Raw genomic sequence first — 15,840 nt, forward strand, 5'->3', positions numbered from 1 at the left:
TTAATACCATTCTTATTCTTCTACGGCTTATACTACTTAAACTCGTATCTAGTCGCCTTTCCGAAGGTATAGACGTACGACTCGAGGGCTCGATAAGATAGAAACTGCGACTCGCACGGTATTAGACTACGAAAGCGCTCCTTTAGTAAGAACGGGTACTTCTAAGGGCGTAGTAACACTAATCGATAGTTAGGAAGCGATATACGTTCTCGAGGCACGTTTAGTAAGCGACTACGACCTCGAATACGTGTTTCCTACGACTTAATAACTACCGCCGAGAGCGCGCCTTCTACCGCTATTTCTACCGCTATTTCTACCTCTTCCTACGACTTAATAACTACCGCCGAGAGCGCGCCTTCTACCGCTATTTCTACCGCTATTTCTACCTCTTCCTACGACTTAATAACTACCGCCGAGAGCGCGCCTTCTATCGCTATTTCTACCTCTTCCTACGACTTAACTACTACTACCGCCGCCGCGCCGTTACCGCCGCTAGCGATAACTTTATCGAGAAACTCGTCGTAGGATAGAGATTTAGCTATTTTCGGTAATTACTAGGTAATCTACTATAAAAGGGGGAAGAAATGCGAACTTTAGGTCTACGGTAGAATTCGAGGCGCGACTTCCTAGGTAATACGCTACGCGCCTATTAATAACACTAACTAGGAATAGAAACAGCCTATATTAGGCGGAAAGAGCACGTAATTTAATACAGAGGCGATTCTACAATAGTGCTAGCACCGGGATATACTAGGGCTCGGGCGGGTAGCTAGGGCTCGGTTTAGTCTCGAGGCATAGGACCGGCCTTACGCGTACTAAAGACGCGGCCTGCGCAAATATTGCTTATCCGGACGATGCACCTGTCCGCTAACGACTTTATCTTACTACTTGCCCCTTCTACTACGCTTCGAAGATAACTAGTAGAGCTATAGCATACCCGACGTTTAAGTAGAACTATTGTCTAGCAAATAACTAAGTTAGGAGTTCGACTGCGGGGGTTTTAACTACGAGCGTCCGATATTCGGATTTTCCATTTCTACTAGATAGGATTAATAATAAGCACCCTTAACTAAGAACAGCTGTACTTCTTGCTCGTAGACGGGGCTGTAATAGCAATATACTTAGAGTGTATGCCTAGGTATTAGGGTCTATTACGTGCCTAATGCCTAAGGCTGCAACTGCTATACTCTATCTTCGGACTTCTATATAGATTAGTCCTTCTTCTAATACATTAGTTACATTAAGTGGTTATAAGCCCCCTACGTTTCTAACGTATTCTATACGTTTTTCTAATAGTTAATCCGACTACTACGTAGATAGCGCTCGTTACTAAAAATTGCGCCGATACTAATATCGTCGCCGCTGCCGCTATCCTCGAGTATTCTAGCAGATACTAGTCCGACTCGAGTTAGTCGCTATTAGTATTAGCTATCCGCTATATTAGTATTAGCTATCCGCTATACTAGAACGTAGGCGCGCCTATCGGCCGCCCCTTAAAACAAATCTATAGTCTCTTTCTATATCGCTGTCGCTATCTATAATAGCTCCCTCTATAACTACTAACGCTTATATAAGCAACATTCCTAAGCTAAAAAATAAGGAAAATTACCTATTATAGTCTTATACCGCTAAGGGTGCCCTTAAAGGCATATAGGTATAGCGCTATATCTAAGGGACCCGCCTAAAGCCTAATATTAAGTTATCTTCTAAAACTTAGTTAGATTTTAAAAACCGATAAGATAAATAGGAAGCAAAAGATTAATTAGCGCGTACGTAGATCTTTACTAACTATATCGCCGAGGTTTAGTAGTCGTTGCTTAGTCTCGCTATATCGTAGGAAGTATAGACTTACCTATATAAGAAATATACTAGTAAAGGTAGGTCTACTAAATTTATACTCTACTAGGAATATATTACCCTTCGGTATAATAGCAAGGACATTAAGAAGTTCTATAATAAGTATAAGAAGAAGCTTAGTACCTTAAAGGATACTAAATTAGCTATTAGCTAATACTAGGCTATCTATATGTTTATTATATAGATCTCTCTATTCTACGAGGCTTTCGCATAGATGCGCCGAAAGCAGATACGCGCCTCCGAATACACTATTAACGATAATACACTTAACAACATTATTAGCGCGTTACTTAATAAAAATGTAGCTTAATTAAACTAGGCCTAATATAACGGCTTCTTTAGTCTTTAGCGCTAACTATAATAGTAAGGTAGCAATAGTAATAACAACAGTCGAGGTAACTCGAACCGTAGCGGTCGTAGTAGCCGCGGAAACAATAATAATAGTCGTAGTCGTAGTAGAAACAGCTAGAATAGTTAGAATCGTAAGAAGTGCTCGCACTACTAAGGCACTTACCCTTCCGACCGCTGCTATACTAAATACTCTTATCTAAAGAAGGAAGACCGACTGCGTCGTAAACAGCAGAAGGCTAAGAAGAAGGGGGTATAGTAGCAATAGTAGCAGCGTAGACTAACTATATAGCAATAATAGCAACAGTCGCTATCTAGTTAGAATAGTACCTAAGGACTGTATACGGCTAATGCTACCCTAGGGGTATTATTAGACCTAAACAACAACTACGCCTTTACTACAAGTACTATAGTTACTATTAGCGACTAGGTTTCTACGGCTCTTACGGCTAGCACTCGTACTACTAATTAGGTTGTCGACTTAGGTACTAGCATATATATAGTTAATAACCCTTCGCTGCTTATTAAATGTAAAGGCTGCTACATTCCTATCCGGTTTAGAGGCAATACGAAGCACGCTACGATAGTTAGTATAGCTTAGACAGAGGTTATTAATAAGCGTAGTATAAGCAACATAAAGCTGTCTAATACACTATATATGCCTAGTCTAGTAGCTAACCTTCTATCTACTAAGAAGCTTGCCGACAAGGGTTGTTTCTACCGTAATAATAAGCGTATGCTGTTTACGATAGTAAAGGGCAATAAGGTCACTGTCGCTTAGATATACCGTAAGAATAGTCTCCCCTACCTCTATATACTAACCTCTAGTCTAGATAGTAGAGTAGTTGCCCTTTTATTAAAGAAGAGGGTGCCTACAGGCACTATAGATAAATAGCATCTGCGATATAGCTATATTTATTACCGCAAGTTGCTAAGAATAGAATCTAAGGGTTAGATTATTATTACTAGTGCTAAGAAGGACTTCCGCAACTGCATTGCCTATCGTATAGCTATATTACATAAGGAATACAATCGGCTGCTACGCGTGCGACTATCTACGATCTATTACATTGTCTATGTTAATGTAGTTACTATTACTAATCCTAGTCTATTATAGGAGCGCTATTTTACACTATTCACATGCGCTAAGTTAGGCTATCGACACGAATATACTAGTACGCTTAAGTTAGGGGCTGTAGTAGCTATTAAGGACTATCGTGTATATATCCGTATATAGACTAGTTACTTAATCCTAATCTACCGCCTCGATAGAGGGAGTAAATACGGCGGAAATTAGCTATTAAATTAGGCTCGAGACGAGGGCATTATACTACAAGTTACTGCACCTTATTCTTTAACTTAGAATAGCCTTGCTAAGGTTAGCAATTATATCGTATATACGACTACGAGAAAGATAATGCTATAGGCTAACCTTCTAAAGTCTCTATAGCTATATGCTATTACCTCCGCTATATAGGTCCTTAATATTACACCTAGAACCTTAGAAGGTCTTAGCCCCTATACTATTGTAGCTAGGGAGCTTAATTAGTCTCGGACACAGCCGCGTCTTTAGTACCTTCGAGCGTATAGCTATACGTTAATTGCCTACGATTATAGTGTTACTCGTAGAAAGAAGATAGATAGTAGAGGCCTAGTTAGCAAGCTAGTTAGCTACGCTAAGGGCTCTATAGACTCCGGAAAATACATAATTTACCTACCTAATTAATACAAGGTTATTGCTTCTAAGGACGTCTAGTTTATTAAGTTAGGGGGTAACCTTAACCTCCTGCTTCTAGATAGCATAAAGCTATATACTAATGCTAACGACTTGTCTAAGAACGAGTTTGTCACCCTTAAGTCTATTATACCGGCTTTGTTTAATTCTACAAGCAACGAGGCTCCGTCGCCTGCCGAGGCTACTAGTATAGTCTAGCGGCTTCTAGCTTAGCAAGAAGAACAGCCTGCATAAGGACCTGCATAGGAAATAGCTAATAAGGTCGCTAATCCGTTACTAATCGATAACGACCTTCTAGACGTTCAACTACTAGCTTTAAGTAATAAAGATAGCTTTTAGTTAGCCGAGGAAGAGCTAGTATATAATCTAAACGCTAAGAAGGGCGAGCTAGGCTAGTTGCCTAAGTTTAAGCGACTAGCTAAAGCTGTTAGTAATCGTTCTACGCGCAAGATACGGAGTAACAAGTCGGCTTGTAACCTATTACGTAGCTATCTAGCTAATTATAGTGTTAAGCGGTTAACTCGACGTATAATAGCTAATATGCCGATAGCCTATATTAAGGGTTTTATAGCTTCCTATTATATTGCTAAACAGTCTAACAAGCCTAAGGAAACCATTCCTATTCTAAAGAGCTACAAGGAGGCGACTTAGTTACTATATTAGCTATAGTAGAAGGAGGCCTATAAGGCTAAATACAAGTTACTAATCGACAACTATATATAGGTATATATATCTCGGTTAGAGGTACTAGAAGGTAGGAAGGTTGTCCGTAGCCGATAGGTCTTTACTATTAAGCGAGACGCTAATAGCAATGTAAGCCGGTTTAAGGCTCGTTAGGTCGTCCGTAGCTTTATATAGGTTAAAGGACAGGATTATAACGAGACCTATACGGCTATTGCTAAGCCTTGCACGCTTCGAGCCTTGTTTAGCCTAATTGCTTATTACGACCTAGAGGCTAAGTAGTACGATATTCTAACTACCTTCCTTAACGCACTTATTAGTAATAAGCATAAGATCTACGTTAAACAGCTATACGGCTTTAAAGACCGTAGTAGTAAGGGCATAGTTTGCCTGCTACTAAAGGCCCTATATAGATAGATAGATATTTCATTTGCCTGTTGTAGTGCCTTTCGGCCTATGCAGGTCTGTTTCTATGTATTGTTTTAGGTAGGAAACTAACTTAGTTGGTAAAAACCTCCCTCCTATCCTATTTATAAGTGCTAATCTTCCTCGTTTCCTTATTTTCCTTCCTCTAGGGTGCACTAGTGTTATAGTTGTTACCCTCTGACTACCTTGCCTGCTACCCTGCCCTTCTTTCCCCCTCTTCTTCCCTCCTTCTTATCTACTCCTTAGTTTCCCTTACTAGTGCGAATTGTTATATAAATCCCTTTTTAATAATCTACTTTACTATCCTCTTTAGGTCTTCTTTGCTCTAGATTAGCTTGTCGTATTCCCTTTCTATTGTTAGGTCTTCTTTGCTCTAGATTAGCTTGTCGTATTCCCTTTCTATTGCTTTTAGTCTCTAATTACTTCTGCCTTCTAACTATTAAGGGCAGACTAGCAGTATATACTTAGGGTTCTAAGATTAGTAGCTATATTAGTACGCTCTGCTTTCAATTCCTAGGACGTTTCTTCTAAATAGGTAAGATCTAAGTCTAATATGTTCAGATCTGATTTAGATAGCTAGGCTTGCCTCGGCCCTGTTTAGGTCCTTATAGAGCTAGTGGTTGTTTTGACTAAATTTAATCAGTACCTTTAGGGTTCCTAGTCTAACTTGTGTTTTGTTCTATTCCTACTCCTATAGGTACCTAGCAATTGATTCTACTAGGCTTTGTTTCTCTCCCTTTAGCTTATCTTCCTTTGGCCTTATATTTAGTCCCTAAAGCTCTTTCTCTAGTATTTCTCTTATTAAGACTCTATATTGCTCTAGGTCTTTGACTTTCTAGGGAGTTATTTATAGTCTATCTCGCCTCCTAGTCCTAATATACTAGGCTTTTATCTTGTCTAGTGCCTTTTAGATAGTCTGTTAGACTAGATATTCTATTGTCTTTGCTGTATATTAGTGTCTTAGTCCCTTAAAGTATTGTTTAACTAGTAGGATCCCTAATTCTATTTCTACTACCCTTATTAGTATAGTTTTGTATACTCCTAGGATTTTCTTTAGGCTTTAGGTTTAGGACCTACTAACTAGTTACTCAATCCTCTTTAGTGTTTTCTCTTAGGCTGTCTATATCTATGCTCTATATAGTATTACTAGCTTAACAATTGCTTTGTATATAACTTTAGCTTTCTCGAATGTAGCCCCCTATATAGAGGCTATAAGCCTATTAATAGATTGCATATTAGTATCTGCCCTCTGCTTTGCCTTCTTTACTTATAGTCCCTAATTTAGTTTTGGATCTAGCTAGATCCCTAGTACCCTAAGCTCTGCTAATAGTTGGGTTTTAAAGCCTTAGATAGTGATTGATTGCTTTATATTATAGGTTGATTTAGCCTTGCTAAAGTAGATAAGCTAGTACTTTTCTAGGGCGAATTTTGCTCTATGCCTCTTTACCTATTTTTTATACTCCTAGTGCTTCTCTTCTAGGATCTTGCAGTTAGTTTCTGTTGTCTTAGACTAGGCTAGGATGTTTGTGTTATCTACAAACCCTAATGCTAATATATTTTTTGATTCTAGGAGTAGGAGTAGGTCTACTATAAAGATAAGGAAGAGGATTAGGGAGAGTATTGATCCTTAGGGGATTCCCTTTTCAGTTAGCATTAGGTCTGATTTGAATTTGCCTAGAATAAGCTATATCGATCTTTCCTATAGGAAGGACTAGATAAATTAGACTATCTAGTCTAGTATAGCTTTCTGTTTAAGTATATATAGGAGTCTTTTATAGGAGATATTATTAAAGGCTCCTAAGATGTTAAGGGAGAGGAGGGTTGCTACCTAGTTTTGACTATAGTACTAGATATGCTTGATCTATTCTATAATTAGTTCTATAGCTGTTAGTGTTGACCTCTTCTTTCTTCCTCCTATCTAGCCTTTAGGGAGGATGTTCCTTTCTTCGGCAAAGGTTATTAGCCTTTTAGCGACAATTTTTTCTAGTACCTTGCCTATTATATTAAGTAGGGCTATTGGTCTATAGGCCTTAAGCTATATATAGTCTTCCTTCTAGGGCTTCCTTAGTACTACTGTTAGGGACTTCCTAAATGGTCTTAGATAGTGTCCTAGTGCTAGGCTTTATAAAAAGATATTAGCTAGTACTAGGGCTAGCCCCTTCCTATATGCTTTTAGGAGTTTGTTATAGATCTTGTCTTCTCCTAGTGCCTTATTGCCTAGAATTTTCTTTAGGATCCTTTCGATGGTTTCGGGTTTAACCTAGGTGTCTCTTAGTATACCTAGCAGTAGAGTCTCTTATTCTTCCTCCTTTATATCTAATAGGTCTGCTTGTACTTTTCTATAGAAGAAGTGTTAGCCTAGGGCTCTTGCTTTCCCTTCTATTATAGTCTATATTTGTCCTTATTAGTCTATAATGTCTAGGAATTGTAGTAGCATATTCTTTTCCTATTTAGGCCTCCTTACCTATTTAGCTATCCTCTATATCTCCTCTAGTTTCTTTGTAATTATTCCTATTATAGATCTCTATTCTTGCATCTTGTCTTTCTTAATCTAGATCTTCTTTTCCTAGTAGGCTTTATTATAGTTGTCCTATACTTCCTAGGTATAGGTTTGTGTTTACTACCTCCTAGCCTTCCTTGCTACTTTAACCTTCCTTATATACTTACTAGTCTAGTATAGTTGCTAGTATAGTAAATGTTTCTTTGCTAGGGTATACTTTCTAGCTACCTATTTTAGGATTCCTATTAGTTCTTCTACTGCCTTGTCAATATCCTCTAGCCTTAGTAGGTGCTTTATTAAGAGTTCCTCTAGTTTTGGGTCCCTCTCTAGTTCCTCCCTAATCCTGCCCTATTTAGCACCTTTCTAGTTAAGCTTCTCCTCTAGTTCCCTTTCCTAATTGGCTTAGATATTTAGCTTAATCTATACCGGGAAGTGGTCTAATGATTCTTCTAGCTCCTAGTTAACCCTATATCTTATAATCCTGTTCCTAATCTAATGTAATGCAAAGTATAGGTCTAGTATACTACTGCTTCCTCTTGCCTCCTAAGTAATTAGTCCCTTTAGGGTAACAATTTCTATTCCTTCCCTCTCTAATATGTTAATTAGCCTTCCTGCTAGGAAGTGGTAAGCTAGGGTAAAGTCTAAGCCCTAGAGGGGGTAGTAGAGGTTGAAATCCCTAAGTAGGATTTAGTAGGTGTTCCCCTAGATAATTCTAGGTAGTCTTTCTAGGGTTTTTAGTTAGGTACTGCTTCTTAAGTCTAGTAGTAGGTTATATATATAGTAGACTTAGAGTGTACCTTAGGATGTCTCTACTTAAACTAATATTAGGTCCCTATCCTCCTATAGTATAGCCTGCTAGGTTTCTATATCTATCTCCTTACTAATATAGATGTATGTCCTTAGGGCTCCCTAGTTGTAGATAATTAGGTGGTATCTTAGGTCTTTAACTGTTACTAGTCTCTTTGTATATAGGTTAAGCTAGGGCTCTTGGATTGCAATAATATAATGTTCTTTTAGGTTTAGTACTTAAAGGAAACTCCTCTGTACCTTGTCTTTACTCTTATTAACATTGTACTGTATAATATTCAGTAATGTTACAATGTTTATTAGGTTTTATCTATATTATTTCCCTATAAGTTTTCCTTTAGTCTTCCCTTACTTTAGACTAACATTTAACTAAGCTTTATCTGCCCTACTTCCTTTCCTATAATATTAAGGTATCTTAGTCTCCCTAGTTGCTAGTAACTCTCTTATGCTAGTGAGGCCCTAAATGTAAACCTATTATCTTATCTAGACCTCTTTTATAGTACTTAGCTAGGTTGCTTCTATACCTAGCTGCCCTAGCTTGTTATATATCTTTTTAGTGTATTAATTCTAGCTTCCTTTGCCTTCCTAGCTGCCTATATTCTTACTAGGCATTCCTTCGCCTAAGAGGGGTGTCTTTTAGTACAGTATATACATCTTGCTTCTCCCTTGTATGCTTTGTATTCTTTAACCTAGTAATCCCCTATATAATAGGAGCAAGTGTTAGTTGTCTTTATGTACTTAGCTACTAAGTGTCTATAGTGTTGATATTTGAAGCACTATATTATCCTATAGTTGCTTCTATATATCTCTGTTTCCAATCTTTCAAAGTCCTAGAATAACCCCTAGTCTAGCACTATATTAGCTTGCTCTGTACTCCCTACCTAGATAATTAGGGAAGACTGCTTCTTAGTCTCTTCGATTTTCCTTTTGATCTATGCTACTTTTGTAATCTTTAGGCCTAGGTATATAGCTTAGTTTTGTCTTTATAGGCTCTTAACATCCCGTTCTTCCTTAAAGCTTCTTATTATGCTATAGGCTATAATTATAAACTATTGTTAGGAGACCTTTACTGTTTTCCCTATCTTAGTTATCTATTCTTTTTATGTTTCTAGCTTCTTTTTATCCTACTCTTATACTGTAAACAGCTTAATTACCCCTTTACCTTCGTTCCTAGCCCTAATTACCTCCTTAACTGCAATTCTTTCTATAATCTCTTTCCCTATAAGTCCTTAGATTTCCTTTTGCTCCTATAGGTCCGTAATATAGACTCTAACTACTGTCCTCGGGGGTTTTAGCGCCTCCTAACTAGCTACTACTGCCTAGGTACGGTAGTTTAGGCTTGTCTCCTATTGTTTCTTCGTAATCTTTGCTACGACTGTATTAGCTACCTTTGTAATTACGTAGCTTGCCTAGTTGTAGATTGCTTTCAGTCCTCTAAGGAGTTCTAAGATTATTATCCTATATGCCCTCTTAGGGGTTCTTCCATCCTCCGCTTTTAGCACCTCCTCTGCCCTAGTATATAGTGCTTTCTATTCGTCCTCCCTTCCTTCTTAACTATCTTCCCTTCGTCTCTAATTGTTCGCTGCCATTTTCCTTCTCGATCTATATATGCCGGCTATATATACCGAGTATAGAATAATTACCTATACCCCTTCCTCCTATAGTAACACTTCTGCCGTCCCTAGATACCTAAAGGCCCTATATAGTCTAAAGCAGTTACTAATGCTATAGTATAAAGAGCTTCGGAAGTACTTAAAGAGCCTAGACTTCATTCTAATAATATCCGACGTCTGTGTATTTAAGCACGTTATTAGCGGCTCGATTATTGTTATCTACGTCGATAATATAATTATTATCGCCTATAGCCTATTAGTACTAGAAGCTGTTACTTAGTTACTAAAGAAGCGCTTTAATATGCGAGAACTAGGCGACCTTTACTACTATCTCGGCATACGCATTATCCGCGACTGTAATAAGCGCACTATCTACGTCGTTTAGGACGCCTACTTAAATAGGCTCTACGAGAAGTATAGTATACGTAGCCGTATCGGTCTAGCTACTCTAATAGCGCCTCGTTACGTTAAGATATCTATTTAACGCGCACCTAAAGGCTATATAGCTAGTACCGCCTTTAAGACTTAATATTAGGAGGGTGTTAGTAAAGCCCTCTAGCTAGTAATAATTACTTAGCTAGATGCTTGCTATACTGCTAGCCTATTATTACGATTTATTTCTAACCCGACCGAGGAGTATTATACCGCGCTTCTTTAGCTAATTAAGTACCTAGTTAGTACCCTTAGCCGTAGTATGCGCTTCTAAGGTAACCTAAACGAAGACGACCTTAAGTTCGCTAGTTACTATAACGCCTTATAGGCTAATAATCTAGTTACTTGTCGCTCTATAGGCGGCTTCTACTTTACTATTATAGGCGGACCTCTATTATATAAGTCCGGCCGCTAGACGCTCGTTATACTGTCGTTAACTAAGGCTAAGTATATTTAGCTTACTATAGGGGCTAAGAAAGCAGTTGCCTTAGCTCGCTCCTTAAGGGAAATTAGTTATAAGAGCTATATTCTTCTAGTTACGCTCTACGAGGACAATTAGTCCGCTATCGCTATTACTAAGTCTACTATTAATAGCCGTACAAAGCATATAGATGCTTATATCTACTATATTCGAGAGAAGATTGCTAATAGTACTATTGTCGTCTAATAGGTTAGTATATATAATTAGATAGCCGATAGCTTTACTAAGCCGCTTAATAAGAATATGTGCTCCTAGGCGGCTAGCGCGTGCCTAGAGGAGTGCGAGCGAAGCTTTCGCCTTATATATACTAAGCTAATTCGGTTCTTTAGACCTCGAAGCTAGACCTTAAAGCTATTACTATTATTATACGATTTAGTTCTATTAGAATAGTTTCTTAGGAATAAGTATTTTTATATTTTTATATTACTATTTTTCTTTTCTAGTATTTTAGATACTACTTTATTATTTTTAACTTTATATATATTACTTACTTTTATTCTAGTTTTCTCTAATTTTTTATATCTATTACTACTTTTTGTATTATTAAAAAAACTATTTTTGATTTTTTTCTTTAATGTTTTACAGTTTTTCTATTTAGTATCTTACTTGTTTTACTTACCTATTTTATATTTTTCGGTAATTTTATAAATTTAAATCGTATGTTTTCTATAATTAAAATTAATTTTTCTATAGATTCTTTTATTAAAAGTTGTTTTATAAATTCTTTTATTAATGTTTTAGTTAATTTTCTTATTAATTTTCTTATTAATTGTTTGTATATTTTACTATATATTTTACTATATATTTTACTATATATTTGAAGTATTAGAAGGAAGGCAAAAGGCTTTACTAGCGGTTGTTCGGGAAGTCGGCGGTTGTTCGGGAAGTCGGCGCTTGTTCGGGAAGTCGGCGCTTGTTCGGAGATACCGGCGCTAGCTCCGAAAGTCTCTACTTATAGAAATTGACCAATCAGGTATGCAGGATTCTGAAATCCGGGGTCGGCTTGGCGTTACGTATAGCTGAGTGCGCATTCTAGCAACTGGATTGGTACCTACGTTGCTATTGTAAGGCGAGCTTCGCTCGCAATTAAGTACGGCCGCTTTATTAAATAACTAAATCTAGTAGATTGCAAGGCCGCTATTAAGAGCGCTGCAAAGCTAGCTACTAAGTACTAAGAAGAAAGGGCCTTTGTTTGCTTTGTCTATATAACCTAAGAGTAGTCTAGTTTGTTTACCTATTTCTACTTACCTAATACCCCTTGTTTGCTTTGCTAATAGAATAGCTATTGTGTTGTTTGTTTTATTCTATAGCGATATGCACGTGCTAAGGGGGTAACTTGGAGTGTATACCTAGGTATCAGGGTCTATTACGTGCCTAATGCCTAAGGCTGCAACTGCTGCACTCTATCTTCGGACTTCTATATAGATTAGTCCTTCTTCCAATACATCAGTTACATCAAGTAACATCGTCTTTGGTGCGCGACTCGAGCTTCTAGAATTACCTCGACAATCTAGTTTCCCCAACACCAAAATTTGCTTCATCCATTTCTATCTGTATTCTGGTCTCTAAAGTCTCGCTTGAACACCACTACCCTCCATCTCTTCCACAACTCTTTCAAAACTCGCCTCAACATCATGCTCATGAATCCAAAACGGATCCATCCGATTCCTCATCCTAGTCTTCAGCTCTTCATCACTCTCATCCCGCCCAAGTCTCTCCACAGCTTTCCGATTATTCGCATACACAGTCGCCAACACGCGATCCGCATGCGGCTTTCTCGTCCTCTCATAAATTTTCAAAGCCGTCGTAATCTCCTTTCTCGACGGCTTCTCTGTACTGGTAGGAGGGTAAACGTGAAAAACCGCCCGCGAAAAAGCCCAAGCATCATCCAACGCCAAAGATCCTCCTGCAGCAAAAGCCCCTCCGTGCGCGTGAGCTGCGTCACCAGCGTATGTCACATTGCTGCAATTTCCGTGAAGCCAGGTATCGAGCGCAGGAGCGAAAGTGTTGGGATACATTCTCGTATACGGCGAAGCGTCGATCATTTGTCTGATGGTCGGATGCCAGTCTTGATAAAAGTCTTTGAGGACTTTCAAGTCGCCTTCAGAGTTCCATGTCGATGTTTTGTACAGAGCGTCGGGCGCGTCAGGATCGCTGTAGTTTCCGCCCACGATGGTGAAGAGATTCTTGCCGAGTTTCGAGGAGAAAAATGTCCGATTCTGACTCCACCAGAAACAGGCGCCGTCGAGGACTCCGGGAATGTGGGAGACGAGGTCGGCGGAGAAGATGGATCGGAAGGCTACCCAGCCTGTCCATTTTGGTTGAGATTTTGGGACGAAGGACTGTCGGACTGCCGAGTGGATGCCGTCTGCGCCCAGGACGATGTCTGCGGAAGTTGTGGAACCGTTTGCGAAGGAGATGAGGACTTCTCCTGTCCCCTGGACTTCAGCGAGAGCTACAAATTTTCTATTGAGATGGATTCTTTCTGGATCAACATGCGCTGCCAAAGCTTGTTGCAAATGTGCTCGATAGAATCTACTCGTGCGATGTCGATAGGCAATGTCGCCATGATGTTCGTCCACCGATATTACTTCATTTGTCTTCCAATGCCTGCAGAGGATTTAGTCGAAAGCTAGCACAATACGATTATAGTGACTAACCGATATACCATGGGAAAGCCAGACTCGTTTCGAAATGCAAGTTCATCGGAAAGTGCTTCACGGACACCTAGCCTTTCTAAAGTCTTCATGCCATTTGGTCCCAAGGCTATACTGGCACCTATCTCCCGGAGTTCGGAAGCTCTTTCGTAGAGTTGTACATCGATGCCTTTATGTTTTTGGAGTGCGATTGTAGTTGCAAGACCAGCAATGCCTGCACCGATGATTGCGATCCTAAGCTTTTCTGAGTCGGTCATTTGAAATTTTTTTGTCTTTCCCAGATCTTGGAAATGATGTTTAAGCCCTGAAGTTGGTGTTTAGAAGCAGGTGCAGAGTTCATTTCGTTGAGATGTACAGAGAGCTTGTTAGAGCTCTGAATGCTTGCATGACGGCAGAATCTCGGCATGCAGCGCTGGGTGCCCATAGTGGTGACAAAACAGGTACCAAGCACGCAATGTGGTCAACTTTCATCCTTTGCTCGCACAAGATTTTCCGAACGATCCCAGACGGGAAGACAACCAATTGTAGGGCATGGCTATCATCTGCAGGTTACATCCCGCCAATTATATCATGCATCTTGCTTCCATCACTGTCCCTTTAATAGGTCTTTATCATGTTGGGTACGGACTTCGCAATATCTTAAGCCCATAGCCCTTCTAACCAGAAAATAAACCAAGATATACTGTCACATGTGCGGTGATCTCGGGTATCGCGTATGTATTCCCAATGTTTCTCGTGCTGTGCCTTCGTTGGTGCCTGAAACGAGAGAATGAGCGAAGGGATGTATTGCAGGCCCAAGGGCTCGTAGACGACGAAGTGGAGTCGTCTCACATGATTCGTCAAGTGTTTTCTCGGAAGAGCTGGTCGATGCGCGACAGTCGGATCTCTCAAACGAAGAAGACCTGGCTTTCCGGTATGTACTTCAGCGTATCGCGCCAGTGTAGAGCTTAAACAGATTCCAGTATTTGGTGGTCCTCCTATTTCGCCATGCCACCTGAGGCACCAGCAATTCCACCATCCTTCAGGAACTTGGTTATGCTTTCCTTACAAGAGCGCTCGTTGTAGCTCTCTTCCCACACCTGGTACAAGCTGACGAGTTCTTGCGTCGCATGCACAATGGCGTGCATGTCGATGCTACTCTCAGCAAGCCAGTCAACAAGCTTGGACAGCTTAGGCCCTGCCTGCTTCAAGCCGCTAAAGCCCCCGAGGATTGCATCACGCGCTGCGCTGCTGGACGTGGAAGGCGAGAAGCTCGGCGGAGCACCAGATATAGGGGACATCAAGGGAGGCGAAGGGTGAGCTGGCAGGGGCTGAGTCGAATGGGCTTGCAAGCCAGCCGGCTGTCCACTTGGTCTCAGCACGACTGCCAGGAAGATCGCCACAACGGCCAGCACATGCGGTGCGTAGAGGAAGGCTAGATCGGTATTGTAGCTATCATTAATTATAGAGTGAGCGAGCTGCGTCTCTTCCGTGCTGAGCCCGAATTGAGGCGCCAGGTCATTCAATGTCCGGTAAGGATGATGGCAGATCAGGCGAGAAGACAGGGTGGAGATGAGAGCAAACTCGCATTCGCCGATCTTGCTACTCTCTGAGACGCCTAGCTCAGGCCACTGCCGGGCAGCTTCGCCAAGCATCAGACGGATGTGCTGCGGACACTCTTCCATTTTGCAAGCAAGATACACTGCGGTCGCCATGATGAGATATGGGTTTGTCTTTCTGAGCTCCACGCGGAGGTAGAATCGTTTCACGTATATCTGTGCGGTGGCGAGGGCTTGCTGGCGCACATTCATTCTTCGGGCAAGCTTCGTGAGCTGTTGCTGGAAGTAGATGCTCATGAGTCTTCGGTCTGGTACGGGATACTTTGCATGCAATGGTTGATTCGCCTTCTGCAGCTCGCTTCGGACCTCAGCCAATTCGGCTTTGCTGAATGTCCAGAACTTTGCCTGTGTCGAGTCCCAGTAGTTTGCTGCCATGGTAAAGGATGTATTGGACGAAGTGACTGTCAAGGTCAAAGCACAATGTCGACGTTGACGTGTCGTCTAACCGCACCGTTCCTGTTTGCCTGCTCGCGATCCCGATCCCGTGACGAGCAAGATCTGACACAACATGGCGTGTCTTACTAGGTGGCCGGTGTCCGTGATAGACTTAGAATGCCTCTGCCTCTATAGGTACAGGGCTCAGCCGCAGCCTGACCTCGATGAGTATCAAATGCAGGTTGCGTTGATAGGAAACGATACATCCATGCTGCTGCTGACTCAGTGCTGAGAGGTGGCTAGAGTTTGCGCTTGTTATGTAAGCAGCTC

At 40.6% G+C, this 15,840-nt stretch overlaps 2 protein-coding genes across 2 annotated transcripts; both read right to left on the minus strand.

Moving 5' to 3' along the window:
• Positions 1 to 12,469: 12,469 nt before the first annotated feature.
• Positions 12,470 to 13,776, minus strand: MYCFIDRAFT_109809 (uncharacterized protein; the record flags this gene model as incomplete). Its single annotated transcript, XM_007932864.1, has 2 exons — positions 12,470 to 13,490; positions 13,541 to 13,776. Coding segments are annotated over 2 exons (1,257 nt in total), but the record flags the coding sequence as incomplete, so codon positions are not given.
• A 738-nt stretch (positions 13,777 to 14,514) lies between these two features.
• Positions 14,515 to 15,729, minus strand: MYCFIDRAFT_157508 (uncharacterized protein; the record flags this gene model as incomplete). The annotated part of the gene is made up of 1 exon (XM_007932865.1): positions 14,515 to 15,729. The coding sequence occupies exon 1, from the start codon at positions 15,508 to 15,510 to the stop codon at positions 14,515 to 14,517; it is 996 nt and encodes a 331-aa protein (XP_007931056.1). The 5' UTR covers positions 15,511 to 15,729.
• Between the last annotated feature and the right edge of the window lie 111 nt (positions 15,730 to 15,840).

This window comes from Pseudocercospora fijiensis (genome assembly GCF_000340215.1).
Source record: "Pseudocercospora fijiensis CIRAD86 unplaced genomic scaffold MYCFIscaffold_9, whole genome shotgun sequence".
NCBI lineage: Eukaryota > Fungi > Ascomycota > Dothideomycetes > Mycosphaerellales > Mycosphaerellaceae > Pseudocercospora > Pseudocercospora fijiensis.